Here is a 19,717-nt window from a genome sequence, read left to right on the forward strand (position 1 = left end):
TACCAAAAGATTTACATACAGATGTCTAGCAGTTAAAGGTTTGCAATTTATTGCCGACCTAAAACTGTTTAAGATCTATATATTGACCTTAAACTGTTTTATATATATATATATATATATATATATATATATATATATATATATATATATATATATATATATATTTGAAAAAAATATACCAACCACGGTACGGCACTCACATGACGACTAGTAACTACTAGTACAGAAAATTGGTGTATACTAATAATACTTAGTATCATTGTCTAACCAAGTCAGTGCGTATCACAATCACGGATGCGTTTCGCCTTTTGGGGCCCATCAGCGTGGTCATGTGATACCGAAGGTGTGTAAACACACCAGCTCACGTTCTTGGTTAGACAATAATACTACGTATTATTTATATATATATATATATATATATATATATATATATATATATATATATATATATATATATATATATATATTATATGTATATTATATATATTATATTTATTTATATATATATATATATATATATATATATTATATATATTTTGATCTCTAACAAGTTGAACAAAATGTTAGAGATCAGTAAAAAAAATTTGACACAAAGGAGTCACCATAAAACATAGAAACGAGGACAGCGATTTTTAGCCAACCTCAAATACTTTAAGGTCGGCACCTAATTCCAAGGGTTGATATATATATTTATATATATGTATATGTATACAGGCCTTGTTTAAAAAAGAATGGCTGAGCTTATTAGCTCTGTGTGTTTTTGATGTCATAAAATTATCTTTATTATTATTTTTTTAATTTAAGGACATTAACTTCTTTAAAACTTCTGCACAACAAGTTTAATTTAGTAATTAAGAAAAACAATTAAGCTAGAAGTGTTATTTTGTTAATGTATATTTTGTGGAATTTTTATTTGTTTCAATTTTTTATTTTTTTAATATTAAATGATTGAATTTAATATTACATTTTTTGTTATCATTTAACAATAGTTTATTTCTTTTCTTGACATTTGTATAAGTGAATTAAAATATGTTAATTTTATTTTGTTTAAATTGCGGCTTTGGAAATTATGATTTTTTTCATTCAAAAAAATAAAAATAATAGAAACCAAAAATATTACTTGTTGCAACAACAACAAAAAAAATCATTTTAATTACATCAACCATAAGTTATACAACACAAAAATTTAAAAAATAGAAGTAGGAGATCATTTGCTGTTTTGTGCCGCAATTTTCATTGAACTTATATGATAACTAATTTGAGTTTTGGTTAATTAAAGATCTGCGAAGGAAAACCTTTATAAACCTGAATAAAATAGGCAGTATATTATGTTAAACCCAAACATCAGCTTTAATTTTATCTCTGTATAAATTTAGCTTATAATTTAGAAAAAATTAAAAGTAATATTTCTGTTTTCACTTTTTTGAAATCACACACTGTAGTTTATATAAAGCTGATGTAACTTCTATAAAATATTTTTATAAACTATTATTTTTCAAAAAATAAAACTAAAAATAAAAACAAAGACATTGCAAGAGCTATATTGCTTGAAGCCTAAATACTTATAATTATTAATTTTTTTTTTTTTTTATATATAATTCACCTCCCCAAGGCCGAGAAGGCCACTACAGATGAGGAGGCTACTTGTGGTTATAACCCTCTTTCAACTCTATAACTCCAAAACATGAACCTTGGCAAACAAGGCCGCTGCGCAGAGAAACAAGTTAATTAAATAAAAAATTTCTTTTGTGGATATAACTCTAATATCATTTTTCAATAAAATTGAGGAGTTTAGATACCCTCATTAGGGATCGTCCATAAGTTATGTAATGCTTTTCATTAAACTTTTTTCATTAAAATGGGCTGTTCTGTTTTTTTTATTCAATTAAAGGCTGAGACTAAAAATATGTTTGATCTTTTTTGATTTGCATTTTAATGAAAATTAGCATTGGGTAATTTATAGACAATCTCTTATTAAATATATTTATACTAATTAAGTATATTTATTCTTGATAACAAGGGTATCTAAATTCCTTCGAAATATTATTTTAAAAAGTTAATGGTCTTATATGTATAGAAAAAAGTTTTAATTTTAGTTTGAAAAAAAATAAACTCTTTATAAGATATCATTTAAAGTTTGTAATAAATGTTTTTTCATTTTTTGATACAATCAATCATTATAACAAAACTAATTCAAAATAAAAAATAAATAAATTAAAAAAACAAAAAAATTAAAATATCTAAGGTGGCCGTAATATAAAGCAAAATTTAATGTGTTATATTTTTTAGGTAATATTTTTTATTTTGTTTTTAAGTTGTTTTTTTAAATTTCATAATTATTTCTGTTATTTGTTATGAGAAATTGTCAAAATAAATATTCTTGCGCTTGCAAGGCGATAAATAAAACTTTTGATTATTTTATGATTTATTTTTTTATGTCTAAAACATCTCTTTATTTATTTTTATTTTTCTACCAAACATTTTGATGGAAAAATTAGGTTGATAAAAAATAAAAATTTCTTTGTTTTTTCATAAGTTATTACATTTGCAAATAGTGTAAATATCAAATCTAATTAATTGTCATGCAAACTTTTTTACATAATCATCATTCAAATTTCATAAGTGGTATATATATATATATATATATATATATATATATATATATGTATATATATATATATATATATATATATATATATATATATATATATATATATATATATATATATATGGGTGGTGCTAAAGCAACTTTTTTTGAAAATGTCAACTGACAACCCCTAAATGTGTTTTATATATACATCAAACAGGTCCCTAATATTATTAAAAAAATAGTTTTTAAAAGTATGTCATGTTGGGCCTTAAATGAAGTGAAATTATGTAAAAATTTCAAATATAATCACTATTTTTTAGAAAAAACAGAGAAAAAAATTATAATTTAAAAATCGTGTTAAATTCCCATTTTTTGTAAAAGGTAATAAATGTCATTTTCTATTTACTAAAATCTGAAATTATAATTTATTTATAAAATGATTCATATTTTTGAAATTTTTATATAATTTCGTATATAAAAATTTCAAAAGTATATATATATACACTCAACCCTAGGAATTAGGAAAAATGAGGTTGGCAATAATTTGCGGCAAAAAAAATTTGATACAATGTTCTTACCATAAAACCTAGAAATGAGGTCAGCAATTTTTGTCAGTTAGGTCAGCATTGGTGAATGTCAATCTTAATTTTAAGGGTTGATCTACTATAGCATATTTATGTAAAAATTGTTACCATATTTTTGTTACATTAAATATGAATTCTCAGAAAAAGAAGAAAAAATGAATAATAATAAAAGAAAAGATTGCTGCCCCATGCCAAACCCTCATTCAATGTAGCAGCATTTTGCTGCGAGTCAGCCTATTTGTCAGTCGATGTATGTTTGAAGCCCCTGGCAGCAGGATATTTCAGTATGACGTCAGACTGCTCACCTAAACTAGCAGTATAAGATATATATACATATGCAATGTTTATAATTTATTTTGATTTGTATTAATGAATGAATTTATTAATGCAATTTTTAATTTTTTTTTGTATTTACTGTTGGAATACATTAATGTTGATTTAAACACACAAACGAGTTTTAAAAGTAAAAACTAACTTGAACTGCTTCAATATATAATTTTTCAAGAAAGGTCTTTGAACTCAAAAAATTTTTTGATTTTGGTAGAACATTGAAAATGTGATACAAAGAAAATATTTGCTTTTTTTAAAAATAACAGTCCTAACTATTTTTTTCTAAGTAATTTATTTAAAGACAAAAAACATTGATTATAATTTTAAATTTAATGTTTTCTTCAAAGTAATTTATTTCAAGAAAAAATACATTGGTTAAAAGTAAAGCTCTAATAATTTTTTATTTGAAGGTTATAAATGTGTTTTTTAAATTCAATTTTTCAAATCAATTTTAAACATATCTTTTAGTTTAATCATTTAGTTTAGAAATAAAATTACTTCTAATCAAAACTCGTCAAATTTTTTTAAATAAATTTCTATAGATAGTTCTATTAAAACCAAAATCTATACCACTAACCCATGTTTAACAGCCTATTTTTATACCTATTACCTCTCAATATTACCTTTTTCGTAATAAAATCTAATAACAAAGATTTTATCAGATATAAAATATTTTCCATTTCAATTATAAAATTTTTATTTAACCACTATGCCCTATTTAAATTTTTAATTCTCACACTTGATGGTTATCTATTTGAATCTTTATATTTCTCACAAATAACAGTTACCTATTTTAATCTTTAAATTTCTCACACACGACACTTATCTATTTAAATCTTTAAATTTCTCACATATGACAGTTATCTATTTGAATCTTTAAATCTCTCACATATGACAGTTATCTATTTGAATCTTTAAATATCTCACATATGACAGTTATCTATTTAAATCTTTAAATCTCTCACATATAACAGATATCTATTTATATCTTTAAATCTCTCACACCTGACGGTTATCTATTTAAATCTTTTAATCTCTTACATATGACGGTTATCTATTTAAATCTTTAAATTTCTCACATGACAGTTATCTATTTAAATCTTTAAATTTCTCAAACCTAATGGTTATCTATTTAAATCTTCAAATCTCTCACACCTGACAGTTATCTATTTAAGTCTTTAAATTTCTCACACATGACAGTTATCTATTTAAATCTTTAAATTTCTCACATATGACAGTTATATATTTAAATCTTTAAATTTCTCACATATGACAGTTATATATTTAAATCTTTAAATTTCTCACACATGACAGTTATTTATTTAAATCTTTAAATTTCTCACACATGACAGTTATTTATTTAAATCTTTAAATCTCTCACACAGGGTTATTTATTCTATCTATTCCGCAAGATTTTACAGGATTTAGATATTTTGATTATTATAATTTTATTCTCAGAAAGTTTTGTTTAACTTTTTTGATTTATTTTTAAAATTATTCTTTTAGGATTTTAGTGAATCTCTGGTTATTATTTGATGTGACAAAAGTTAAATTTATTAATATACTAAAGAAATAATAATGATCAGCAAAAAAATAAGTCACTAAAACATATTTCTTTATGATCTCTCTTTTTTAATTGATATTGTTATTGAAAACAGCTTTTTTTTATTGACTTTTTATTATTATTATTATTATTGACCAATTTTCTAACCAATGGCTTTTTTAAAAAAAGTTATATCTTGAATTATGAAATAGTTATATTTTAAATAGACCAAACTCTTTTCATATATAGGTATACTTTTAATTTTTAAAACAAAATTACAGAATTTAATATATATTTTCATAACAAGTTCACTTCCGAAAAGGCTGCAATCAATATTATGTAAGTTGTCAGTATACTTGTTACTAGTAAACCTTGATTACATGTTACCAGTAGCTGATTGATCATGATGATCTTGATCCTAACCTGTAATATTTAGTTTTATTGTATTAATTAAATAATCAGTCAATTAATTGGTATCATCATCAGTATCGACCTTTTTTTGTCCATCTGTATCGGCATATATATATAAATATATATATATATATATATATATATATATATATATATATATATATATATATATATATATATATATATATATATCCGTAAGAGTTGCACATATATATATAAATTTTTTGCTGACCCCAAACACTTTTAGCATTGCCGAATGGTGATCCTAATTTTTAGGGTATAGGGGAAAGGCGCTTATGATGGCATAGGGCCTATGATGGCATATCGGTCATATTTCCATTAAAATTGATTTTGGTAAAAAAAATGATTAGACCTACATGACTATACTGACTTTACATTAGTTTAAGTGAAAAAACGTCCCTTGTGCACAAGTATTGTTTTTATAATCAACAAAAATCAATTTTGGGATGTGCTGTTGTAGTTTTATTTCATTCATATATTTAAGATTGTGATTTTACTATTAACTGTGCAGAAATGAAATTTTCATGCATTTTATATTCAAGTTTTGTGCATTTAGTGGAATAGTTACTTTAATTTTATCTTTTGAACAAAGCAGACACAGCTTGTTTTAATGAAAATGATGACTTTTACCCATGATGGCATACTGACGAGTTGGGGGTGTTGAAATATTGATGAGATGGGAAAACCTTTTTTATTTTTTATAAGAAAAACTTATTTTTAAGTAAAGTTAAAAGAAAGCGATGCTCCAAAATTTTTTTTTTGGTCCAAAAAATACGTAAAACACAATATATCCTATGCGCATGCGCAAAATTTTACAATGCTGGTGTGTAGCACGAAATGGTAAATTAGGATGGTTTTGAGTAATTTCTGGCTTTTCTGAGGGAAGACTCTAAGGTTAAATGAAATCATTAAGTTACCCTCGATCCTAACTAGCCCCATCCTCCCCTATGCCATCATAGGAGCAGTGGTTGCCTATGATGGCATACTTGTGCTTTTTTTTGTAATAAGAATAACTTATAAAAAAAATAAAACTGATGAAAACTCCCAGAGTAATTATTGTTTTAGATGTAACAAGGAATGTATCCATATCAAAACTTTTATTATTGGTCTTCAGGATACTGAATAATGAAGCTTCAAAGTTAAGTATGCTATCATAGGCGCCTTTCCCCTATATGTATGTGTGTGTGTGTGTGTGTGTATATATATATATATATATATATATATATATATATATATATATATATATATATATATATATATATATATATATATATATATATATATATATATCTGTGTGTGTGTATGTGTGTGTGTGTGGCATAAAAGGTTGCTAAATGCATATCTATTTTTGCTATATTACAATACACTTTACACACTTAATGTTTAAAAGTGCTTTAAAGCTCACTAAAAAACAAGAAAATTTTTTTGTAAATAAAGAAAATGTTTAATGTTTGTTGCAACTAATGGCCTTTATTTCTGTATAGTCCCTGCCTAAAGTTATACTTTTTAATGTATGTCGCATAAAACCATTTTAGTATGATAAAAATATTTTTGTTTTACAGTCTTAATTAGACAAAAAGAAAATAGATTCATCAGAAATCTGATTTCTCATCTGGTTTATAATAAGTTGTTAAACTAATTTATTATTGCTCTATTATTTAAAATATATTTATAATTATTGGTGTGTTTTATATATATATTTATATATATATATATATATATATATATATATATATATATATATATATATATATATATATACACACACACACACACGTTATACGTTATGGTGTGTGTGTTAAGTTAAGTTATTATATTCTACAGATAGAATGGCATTAGCTTAATGCTTAATGTATATTATATAGCAGTGAAGCAATTTTAAAAACAGGGGAGGGGAAGTGAGTAAAATTTGAAGTGAAGGTCTTTTTATTTCAAAGAACCCCAGAATTGTGACAAAGGAAGCAGGTGTGTTCAGCCCCCCACTTCAGCTACCACTGATTGCATCTTAAACTACAACTGCTGGACATTGCTTAACAGAAGGTGCTAAGTGTCAGGTTTCAAAGTGTAAATTTGGTGGCTGGCAAACATTGACTGCAATTTACAAACTACATAACTTGTGCTTTGTCTGAGAACATGACTTGTTGCCAGATTTTAGTTCAATCCTTTGTTCCTTGGTGGTCGCAAATATTTTTTGAAGATGATGTGACTTGCAGGATTAAAGTCCTTGGCATAGCATCTTCAAACTGCATTTGGCACTAGTATTCACACTAGTAGGCAGTTAAGTGAACTGAACTTGCCAGTTTGAAATCTGTCTTTCACAGCCAAACATATCATGTATTATGTTGCTTTTTTAATTGATCATTTTTTATCTTTTTTTTTTAGAACTGTAATTTTTAACTTAATTTTTTTTTGTGTGTGTGTATGGATTGGTAATTTTTAGCATATTATGTTTTTGGAATAGTAATTCTGAAATTTCCTAGATTGATAACATGTGTTGACTTGATGCACTGAATAATATAATGTAAAGGTTTTATATGCATCCTTAAACATGCACCAATTTGTTCAGAATTGCCATCTTCCATATAAAGTTGTACCTATGCATATTTAGCTATTACACATAATTTAAATGTATATGGTGCTTATAATATACTTTCCAATTAGTTAACTACCTTTCACCAATGCAATGCATTGTTTTGTGTGTTGTTTAGCATGCATATTTACCACTTTGAAGTAATTATCTATAATAATTATAAGTGGTGATAAAAAAAACTTCAGTAATATATTGAAATATAGGGAATAATTAAAGATCATTGAAGGTGACCTTTTTCAAAAAATTAAAAGTAAAATAGTTACTTTCAAAGCAATGTTTATCTTCTTTTTTTTATACAGGAAATTGAGGATACAAAAATGTCATAACTCTAATTTGTGTGTGTTTTTACAGGTTGTTCAATAACCCTAAACATTTAAAAATTAGGCCAACTTGGGTCCTTGTTTGGGATCCCAAACCGCTAAGACATGTGGTGCTTATATTAAAGAGAATAATATGAATAATTGAATTATATTAAAGAGAATAATCTTTTAAACAAACAAAAAAGTCAATAACGTCGTTTACTAAAACTCTTAGGAATAAAATGCGCTTTAATAAATTATCAAGTCAGTAGATTGTGGTGTATATTATGAAGACTCTTTGGTCTACTACAAAGCGGAGAAGGCGAGCTTTGACCAAAACAAAAAAGTTAGCTTTTTGTGGTATCATTCTCTTTAATGTGAGCACCACAAGTCTTGGCAGTTTGGGATCCCTTTAATGCAAAATTTTAAAAACCAAATTATTTTTAATCAAAATTATTATATTTGATTTAAATGTATCTGATCGTTTGAACTTTTCATAATGAAAGTTTTGCATTCTTCGTTAAAGTATAATGTACTTCTAATTGTTGCATGCAGTTATTTTTATTTGTTTTATGTGTGCAGTGTTAGTAACTTGTATTGTTCATCTTTATTGTAACTTATAACTTGTATTGTTTATCTTTAGTGTACAATGACGATGATGCTTTGATTCCCAAAAATTCTTCTGTTATTGTAAAACGCGTTCCTATTCAAAGACTTGCTGCAGTGTAAGTTCAAGTTTTTTCAAATTTTTTCAACTTTATAAAAAGCCAGGTTGTGAATATACATTTTTCTGTATGTTTAAAAATTTGTATCAGTTATTAAAACTTATAGTCACAATTCTCTTTAAATAACTCTCAACACAACTTATAATGTTCAATTACTTATTTTAGGTAACAAGATATAATGTAAAACCAGGTCAAATCAATCGCCACCAATAAAAATCAAATAGTTTTATATTATTTAATTATTTTTTCTAATTATGATAGAAGATACAAAAACACACATTTTTATTATAAAAGATTGCTTTTAAAATAAATGACAGAAATTCTATTAAAATCAATCAAAAATAAAAGAATTGTAATTAAACATAAGTATTGATAATGTAAATCTTTTCTTCACTTTCTACATTTATTAACTTTTCTTTTGGCTGAAGGTAATATAATCTGTACTTTATTTGACTTAATTCTTTTTCTGCACGGTTTGGCAATCGTTTTAGCAATATTTTCTGATGCATCTGTTTGAGCAATGAAGGAAAATTTTCTTTATCTAAGTGTTTAAACTTTGTGTCTTTGTAATATTTAGTAAAAACTACCTTCCAAACTTGCTTAGAATTGCAATAGACACCTCTGTCCAGTGACTGAAAAATATGAGAAGAGTGAAATGGTAGGTAAATAAAGTTATTGTTTTCCCGACATAGTAATGCAGCTAAAAAAAACTGACATGTGGCATATGTCTATCAAAATGTAAAATATAAATACAACTTATAGCTTGACATTCTATTATATACTTTTCCTACAACTATTCAATATATGTATCATGCTTCATCCAACTAGAATCAGAAATTGAATGTTTGCTGCCAGTCGAACCATCTCTAGTCCATTCAGTTTAAAGTTTGGTTTTGCTTTGTATATCAGGAATGGAAGTGTAAATTATCCATCAATTACAGCAGTTAAAAACAATATAACAAATACAAAATATTCAATACAGTATATCAAAAACTAAAATAATAAAATAGTTTGTGATATAATTTAGTATTGAATCATAACCCCATTGACAAAGGAACTTAAATGCATGCACCATCATTTACTATGATTGCTGTCAGAGTACAGATGTTTATTCTGATCCTTGACGCTTGCATTGTTGTTTTTCTGATTTAAGTATTTATTTTTTTATTTTGTATTATCTAATGCAGCTTCTATATGTTCTTCATTGTATGACTTTTTACTTGTTAACACCTTGAAAGTGAATAATTATATAGTCATTTTTATTTAATACCTTTCAAGAAACCGGAACTAACACATAAGAAAATCCAATCATTTAATTCACAAAGATTCATAACTTAAAAACTTACCCAGGTATTAAATAAAGGAATTTGAAGTAAACATGTGAATGACCAGAAAAAATTAAATATTTATTTTCTTTACTTTTTTGTCTAATTCTTAACTATAAAATCAAATAGTTATGTAATTAGTATTAAAATTATAGGGCTAAAATTATTTTTAAACATGTTTTGGATACCAAGTTAATGCGATAGTAAATAAAAAGAAAAGCAAATATTTATGACTCTCTTTTAAACTTTTATCAAAATAAATAACTAAAAATGACTTGGATTTTATTTTGAAATATTTGAATGGAATAGATGATTCTCTTTTCTTCTGGTGTTTTTATTTTTTTAAATAAATAACTAAAAATGACTTGGATTTTATTTTGAAATATTTGAATGGAATAGATGATTCTCTTTTCTTCTGGTGTTTTTATTTTTTTAAATAATCCTATCTGTTCTGGTTTGATTTAGATTTTTCAATCAGTGATCAAAAAAATTGTGTGATTGGTTTGACCCATTTTTACTTTATGTAGAATTATGTTGATTATGTTATTATCAGAGATGTGATGAGATTATGGTCTATTGTATATAAACCATTCATTATACTAATAATGATTATTTTATTTGGAAAGTATAGTGAGAATATAACAAACTTGCGTTGACCCAATTTATCCAATTTTATTTTAAAATTTTCAATTTTAAATTAAAAATGGATAAATTGGGTCACCAATTTTAAAAGGCAAATTGAGCAATGAATTTATAACTGGCTTTATTTGTTGACATCTGGAAAGCTATTTTAGACATAAAATAAGACTTGCGTGAAATTTGCCTTAACTTATAATAAATCACAGCTAATACTTTATATAGGAATATAAACATTTACATTTCATAAATGGTGCTTGTAACAAATAGAATCAGCATTAAGTGACCTTTAAGTGATGAATATTTTTTGTTACTATTGCTGTAGTTATATATTATACTGAATGAATTCTTAATGTAATATATAATTACATTTTTTTTTTACTACATGTGATTGTTCTTTTTTAAATTATGATATTAGTTATTCTTTAAAATTATTTTTAGAACGGATAAATCTTTATCAAAGGTATGGATTGTTATATTTGTTATATTAAGTTTGGTTTATATTTAAGTTATATTAAATTTGTTATATTTACTGCTTAAATCAAATAATAAGATATAATATTTAAATTGTTAAAAGTAAATAAGATATAATATAAAAATTAAAGTAAGTCATTAAATTTATATTAAAAAATAATGATTTGGTCATTAAAAGCCCATCATCCAGTTAAATATTTATAGTTTTTCAAATTTGCATATAGTATTTAGAAACTAATACTATATTATATATTGACACAGAATTTTACTATCGTAATGTCACTGCAATTATTGAAATGCAGATAATAAAGAAAAAGATAAATTAAAAATGGAATTTTTTAACTTGTCTTTTTTATATACATTGTTTTAAATTGCTTTCAAACATTTGGAATTGGAAGTATATTATTACAACATAAATTCATATATTATATTGATATTTTCAATGCAGTCATCATTCATAGCTATTTGTTGAGCCTAATTAAATAAGTGCACACTATTTTATAGAAAAATCATTGTAGTTTTAATGTCCTTGTTTCGGAGCTTGGACTTGTTGGATATATGACCCCAGCTGTTTAGATGTTTAGACAATTTAAAGATTTCAGAAATGCACTGAAAGCACTAAACTAGGACGAAAATAAAATAAAAAAGTTAAAAAAAAAGATAAGAATTTCTAACAATAAAAAAAATATATATAAGAACTAATATCAAGTTCAAAGTAAAAGTTGTTTTATGTTACATTTTTAATTGCACTAGAATTAAATAAATTTAAAACTTTTATCTTTTGAAATGTTTTGGTCTTAAACTTTTTTAACAGAACATTTGCAGTTAGCAGATGCAACTAAGCTGAAAAATAAGCCATGTGAAATTTAAATTTGATCAATGAAAAAGTGAAATCAGAATCATGAAGCCATAAAGATTTTAGTTTTTCTGGTAAATAGACCAAAAAAGGTCTATTTACCAGAAAAACTAAAATCTTCATGGTGGAAATATAATTACTTAATGATTATAATGAGCAAATTTAATTCTAATACTTAACTATTTTAACTAACATTATTTATATTATTAATTTTAATAGAATGAAGAAATCTTTTTAATGAAATAACTTAATAAACTATAATTAACAACAATTTAATTAACAATAATATAATTAACAACAAATTAATGTAATGTAACTATAAGTAAACAAATCATTTCAAAAATAAAACTACTTTTAATAAAATATTTAAAATAAAATAGTTTTCTAAGGAGGATTCAAACTGACTTCTTAGACAGCTTCACCTCAAAGTTACGGCATTACAACATCCACTGCACTGCACTAATATATTGAGTAAAAGTTACGGCATTACAACATCCACTGCACTGCACTAATATATTGAGTAAAAAATACGGCATTACAACATCCACTGTACTGCACTAATATATTGAGTAAAAGTAAAAAATAATGATTTTAAGATATTTTATTTGATCAACAAATAACGCTTATTTAAAAAAAAACAAAGCAAATATGTAAATTTAAAAAATAATCCTGACAGCTGACAAACCAATCATATTGTTTTATTTTTAACTGTATTTCAAATATTTTTTGAAATTTAGTGAAAAGTTATACAATGCAAATAAACATGATTTTCTGATTGTGGCAGAAAAAAATATACAATATCTCAAAGAAAAAAATTCTACAATGACTTCATATACTGAAACTGTTATGAATTAAATGCTCATAAAGTAAGTCTGTAGATTACAGATAATAATATCACAATAAACTGAAAAAAAAATCAAAGAAAGAAAAACAATAGTATTTTAAAAGCAAAAATTTAAAGCGCAAAAACAGTAAAGAGAAAATATGAACATGAGAAGCAACCAATGAATGAGACAATACAACATTTAATGATCAGAAGTGTGATAGAAAGTTAAAAAGAAAACTAAAGGATATAATTAAGTATTTTAAGGCAAATTATATAAAATCACTTGAATAAAAGCAACAAATATAGAAAAACTAATAAATATAATTTGTATCAGCACCACAAAAAAAAATACACAACAATATAAACAATACACAAAAGTACAGGCAAAGGTAAACGATGCAGAGAAATACTCAACAGTATAAAAAATACAAAGAAATACGCAACAATATAAACAATGCAAACAACATTTAATAACAATTAATAAAAACAACATTTAATAACAATTAATAAAACTTATTAATTTATGTTGTTTGCGTTGTTTTTGTCACTTTCAATAACCTATTAAAGTTTTCATTTTCAACTGTATCACAAACATTTTTCCTTTTAACTTCACTTTTATTTGGTCTGTTTTTTAAATGTTTCTCTTTAATTTTTGATTTTATTATTTTCACTGTTTTTACTTCATTAGTTTTTAAAAATTATCTTCTATGTTATTTTTATTTTTCTCATTTATCTCTTTTTATTTTCGTAGTTAAAAAATTCTTCCTCTGTTTTTGATATGATTGCAAAAAGAATGCAAATGACATATCTATTGTAATGAAAATAATAACAAAATGATTAATTTACAAAGTCTTGAATAATATTTTGTAACAGTTTATTGAGTTGGATAAATTTTTTAATAATCACATTACCTAAATTCTTTATTTTTGTCAACTGACTATTTAATTTATGACATATATTTTGTATTTGTTTAAACGTCAAAATATATTTGTTTAATTCATTTTGATTTTAAACTAAATGAATTTATTTTTTTCATTTTTTCTAAAGAAATAATAAAGAAAGTTATTAAATGATTTTGGAATTTTTTTTTTTTTTTTATCAATCACTCAGCAAAATGTAAGGCCAAAACAAAGTTTCTCTGTTAAATAGATATACATCTTGAAGAAAATCAAAAGTTTTTTTTCCAGTCAAATTTTTCTAGAACTGTTGTTGTTAATGTCCTTTTTTATTGTATTAGCAAGTGCGTTTTATGCAAGTTTCATTAGTAAGTGCATTTTGTGGACCATAAAATAAACTTTATTACATTATTTTGAGAAGTACAAAACTATAATTTTTGGATTCAGCTGGTTTTAAACTCTATTGGAATAAAAGTTCAACATTGCAACATTACTACAAACACTTTAACGAGTTCAGTTCAACTAAATAGTGTGCTATAATTTGATCTAAAATGGCTGTCCCAGTTATTATCCTTGAATAATGACTGGGACAGTATTCAAGGATAAAAGCGATAAAATATATGAGCTAAGCATATTGACATTCAATTGACATCTATATATCTAGGTAACAATTGACTACCAAACTCAGCAGGATAATAATCAACCACTAGATGTTTGGTATCCTGTAAATCAATACCATTTGGGTTGATACTTGATACCTATGGTAAAAAAAATTATGATATTAAATTGTTTCATAGTCTTATTGTATGTTGAGAAGAAAAGTAATGAAAAAGTGAATTTGTGAACTAATGAAAAAAATACAAATATAACTTTTGGAGGTTTAAATGTTTTTTTTAACAAAAAGTTTCTTGAGCACAGAATGAAAGACATTTATTAGATAAGTATTCCACTCAAAATTTAAGTAAAATGTTTTTAGATGAAAAATTAAATTACGAAAGAGATTCTACACCATAAATTAAAATTGCAATACCATATAAAACATTTGATGATATGGGTGCCATCATATGATACTACACAATCTTTGAGAATTTAACAAATTACAAATTTTTCAGATTTAAAAATTTACTTTTTTAAGTTACTAATATTTTGTAAAAATAAAATACAAAGTTTGGTGCGGTCGATACCAAATGATTCTGTCATTACTGTCATAATATTGATATAATTAATGATTTTAATATTAGTTTAACATGATTCGATGTTTATACTGTAAGGTATCATAAGCAATACTGGGCAATAACTAAGGTTTAAGACCAATTGTTTAATATCATAAACATAGTTTTAAGATCTTTTTTTTGTTTTGTTAAAAAGTGCAGAAAATTATCAAAACCAACTTGAAAACATTGTTTTATTTCTAACCAAATATGTATCAGAAGGTTTCTCATATCATCCTTTGATATACAGCTGTCAATGATCAAAAGGGCCATATAAATTATATCATAAAAAATATTTAGGATAATATATCAATACCACAACCAATTTAAAAACAGTTAAAAAGTGTAATACAAAAGTTCTAGTTTCTATGTATCTTATTTTTTTATGTATAGTTGTCATACCTTTCATTAGATATGGACAGCTATTTATTTATTAAAAGTATTTTTGCAGATGATTTATTTAGTAGAACAAAAATGTTTTATATAGGAGGAAGAAGAACTCACTGAAATGGCTTTTGCTCAATTAAGCAAGGTAAATTGACTAAAATTGTTTAAAAATAATATTCTGTAATTTGAACTTTTTTTTTTCTGAGATAAAAAGTAATTTTTAATCTATACCACTAGACAGCAGATCTAGCTGGTGCACGAGCATCAGAAGATGATAAAATTTTAGCTATGATGAGTCAATCTGGTTTGGATTTTGATCCATCTACGTAAGCGCAATTTTTTATACATTAAATTTTTTAGATTTTTTCACAACTTCAAGTATTTTGTATAATTAATATTTTGTAATAGATACTTAAAACGTGCACCACCAAATTATGTGTGTTTTCGATGTGGTGGAAAAGGTCATTTTATAAGGAACTGTCCAACTCAAGGAGTAGGTTACATTTATCTGTTTATTATAAAACCTTGTTTTTTTTATTAAATCTGATTTAGTAATAAATCTTGATAAATACTTTAAGCATAATTTACTGCTGTACATGAAATGTTATTATTTACAATGTACTGAAATAGTCTATTGCTGGGGTTTTACTTTTTCAAAAAAAAAAAAAATGCTCAAAACTCTTAATCACTCTAGCTGCGCTCCCTTGCGACAGCAGGCTATAAGATAGTCGAGGTATGTACTGAAGCACCTGACAGCAGGCTATTTCAGTGTGATGTCATAGTGCTTATCTAAACGCAGATTTATAGTTATATATACATATATATAACTATAAATGTGTGTTTAGATAAATAATAATAAACTATCCGAATGTCGGGTTGTATTTCTTTATTTTTCAAAGGTTGTATTTCTTTATCTTTCAAAATTAAACCATGATTCTAATTTCTCTTTTTCATAGACCTAATTTAAATTTCACATGGCTTATTTTTCAGCTTAGTTGCATCTGTTAACTGTAAATGTTATGTTAAAAAAGTTTTTAACTTTTTTGCTACTTTTAATTCAGAGCTAAAAATTTTAAATAAAAATAATTTTGTTTATTAAAACATTCTATCCTTAAAACTATTTGGTTTTAAATTGAATTATTGCTTGTGTAGCCAACCACCGGAATTATTTAATTGCTATGTAATCATGTATCTAAAACAATGACTTAACTAAAGTTGTAATTCTAACATCATAACTTTTTTATGCAGTCAAAATATTTGCATAATGGTGTTTATAAAACATTTTTTCTGAAATGTTTAACAGTTAAACTATCTAACTAAAGCAATAATATATAAATACATAGATATCTAACTCGAGCCGCGGTTGTGAGGCAAATTTGTTTATTGAAAGCCATATTGAATACTGGCAAAAAGATGCAAAAAAGATTCTATAAGGTTTTTAAAGGTTATTTGATTTTTCTTTTGTTACTCAAAAAATGGTTATTTCAGTTCTGCTTATGGTTATGCGAACTGATTTATTAAAGCTAATGAGTTATTTTTTCTTAAATTCCCTTTGAAAAATAGCGATTTTTGTCAAAAATTGTTTGTGGCAACAAAAAGTGCTTCATTTATTCTTTCAAAATGAAGTTATATATGTAGCGTCCACTTTGGTAAAAAAGATTACAATTATGAAAATGCAAATAAACCTTGTTTGTTGTTACATCTAATGTTGTTACATCTATCTTTGATTGTCTGACGATAATACATTATAAAAAACTATCAAAAGAAAATATAATTTCAAGAATGTAACTGAACATTCGAAACTGTTGAGGAAAAAAAGATATCTCTTTCATTTCCATCTTTCTCTGACAATGGTCTTTTTACTAGTGTAGATTTTACTGTTAATAATCTAAATTAGTACACCGTCAGGGTTTTTAAAAAAAAAATTTTAAAAAGTTTTTTTTTAATTAACAACTTTAATAAAAAAAAATATATAAAAAAACTAAAATATTTTTTTAAAAAAAAATTAAAATATTTTCATCATTATTTAGCTTATTTAAAATTTAAATTTTTTATTTGCAAGCAAATTATTTCAGCACAGTGCAAATTCAATTTTTTTTTTTAATTGGTTCACATGCTAAAGTCACATTTTTTACAATCAATATTTCACAACATTCCTGCTAATTGTTGTTTTTAACAAATAGTGATGCATTGCACATAATTCATAGTTGGCCATTATAGTATTTTAAAATTTCAATGATTTTCCAGAAAAAGAGTATTTTGTATTTAAAAATAATAAACTTTTTTTCAAATATAGTTAACTTAATGATTCTTATATATAATGCAAGTGCTAAATTTTATCATTTATTCCATATTTTGCTTATTTTAGATTTCAAAATTTTTGTTTTACAAAGAAATTATTTCATCAGATTTTAAATAAAGATTATCTTTTTTTATGTTTCTTAAGCACAAATATTGAAAAAAGAGTTTGTAAAAATTGAAATTCACATCTTTTTTTGTTATTTATTCTTAAATGACTGAAGTTACATGTCAATCAAACTTAGACAATTTTATGGTATATCAAATTTTTTAAATTTTAAGTGTTTAAACTGTATCAATCAAAAAAATAAAATTGCTTTCTGTTGCGCTACAGTACTTAACATGGATGTAAAAGATCACCTACAGTACTTCTGTGTCATTATTTACAGCTATTGAAACACTCACGTTAAAATCCTTAAGAGAACTTCTATGACACTTCAATATTGCAGCTGCACCGTTAGTGTGAAGATCATTTGAATGTATTTTGTGTTCAGTCAAAAGATTTTCAAGGAAAATACTAAAAAACAGCGATTTTGACTGAATATTTTGCAGATATTGACTTACTTAAGAGTTATTTAAAGTTCTTGCAGAAACCAAAGTTATCATTAGTAATTTGTTGTTAATATTTTCATATGAAGAACCGGGAGATCTTTTTGCTTTTAATAAAAAGGCAAAAAGATCTCCCGGTTAAGAGACATTGATAAAAAGCGATATGATTTCAAATATAAAAATAATAGTGTTAGTTCACCTAAAAAGCACATCTATTGCAGATATATGTTAATAGTAAATTGAAAGAATTTGAAATTGAAATCAAGACAGTTATAATGTCATCAACACATAGCTTATTACATAGATGAGCTTTGGTAGCTCTTTTTTTTAAGCAAGTAAAAATAGAAGTTTAAAATTGATTGATTGTTTTTAATTGTTGGAAAGTTTTTTTGATTTTTCAATTACTGAATAAAAATTAACTCTATACCTATTAGAATACTGAATAAAAATTAACTCTAAACCTATTAGATTATTGAATAAAAATTATCTCTCTAAACCTATTACAATACCTATTTGAGAGTTTTTCAAACAATTTAGATATCAATTAATAAAATTCAATTGACTGTTTAAAAAAAATGAAATTTTTTAATATAATTTATTTTCTAAACTCCATGTACTTACTTGAACTAAAAGCCCCTGAGTATATAACTACAAAATAAATTTATTCATTTCATGCATAATGAAATAAAAACTGATGTTTTTATCTAAAGTTGTAATCCTGTATAATTATTGCAGGTTTGATTATTTTCTACTATTTTGAATCATTATTTTGAATTATTTATAAAATGTAAAGTTTTTACACAAGGTCTCTTCATTTAATTTAATTGGTATTAAAATAAATAAAATAATAATATTCGACTTTATTCTAAGTTATTCATTTATAATTGAAGCATTCAAAAGTTTATTGTTGACAATTTATTGATGACAATATTGATAATAGTTTTAAAACTTAATAATTTTAAAAACGTTAAAATTTTTAAATTTCAATGTTTTAAGATAAATTTCATTATAATATTTTTGAGGTAATAAAATTTATTAAATGTTCAGGATGCAAGATACAATAAGATGCAAATAACTCGCCAGCCTTCAGGAATTCCCAGGGAATACTATCTTATGAAAATGAAGCAAGAGTAAGTTCTATTCATATAGTCTATTTATATTTATCT

At 24.5% G+C, this 19,717-nt stretch overlaps 1 protein-coding gene across 2 annotated transcripts in view; it reads left to right on the forward strand.

Moving 5' to 3' along the window:
- Positions 1 to 19,717, forward strand: part of LOC100201689 (E3 ubiquitin-protein ligase RBBP6) — a 40,321-nt gene that overhangs the window by 6,913 nt on the left and 13,691 nt on the right. For both annotated transcript variants that reach the window (XM_065798901.1, XM_065798902.1), the window contains exons 2-7: positions 9,012 to 9,093; positions 11,496 to 11,517; positions 15,805 to 15,849; positions 15,942 to 16,030; positions 16,113 to 16,197; positions 19,599 to 19,681. In XM_065798901.1, the coding sequence (XP_065654973.1) occupies positions 9,012 to 9,093; positions 11,496 to 11,517; positions 15,805 to 15,849; positions 15,942 to 16,030; positions 16,113 to 16,197; positions 19,599 to 19,681 (406 nt within the window). The remainder of the gene's footprint in view (positions 1 to 9,011; positions 9,094 to 11,495; positions 11,518 to 15,804; positions 15,850 to 15,941; positions 16,031 to 16,112; positions 16,198 to 19,598; positions 19,682 to 19,717) is intronic.

Source organism: Hydra vulgaris, chromosome 06 (genome assembly GCF_038396675.1).
Source record: "Hydra vulgaris chromosome 06, alternate assembly HydraT2T_AEP".
Lineage (NCBI taxonomy): Eukaryota > Metazoa > Cnidaria > Hydrozoa > Anthoathecata > Hydridae > Hydra > Hydra vulgaris.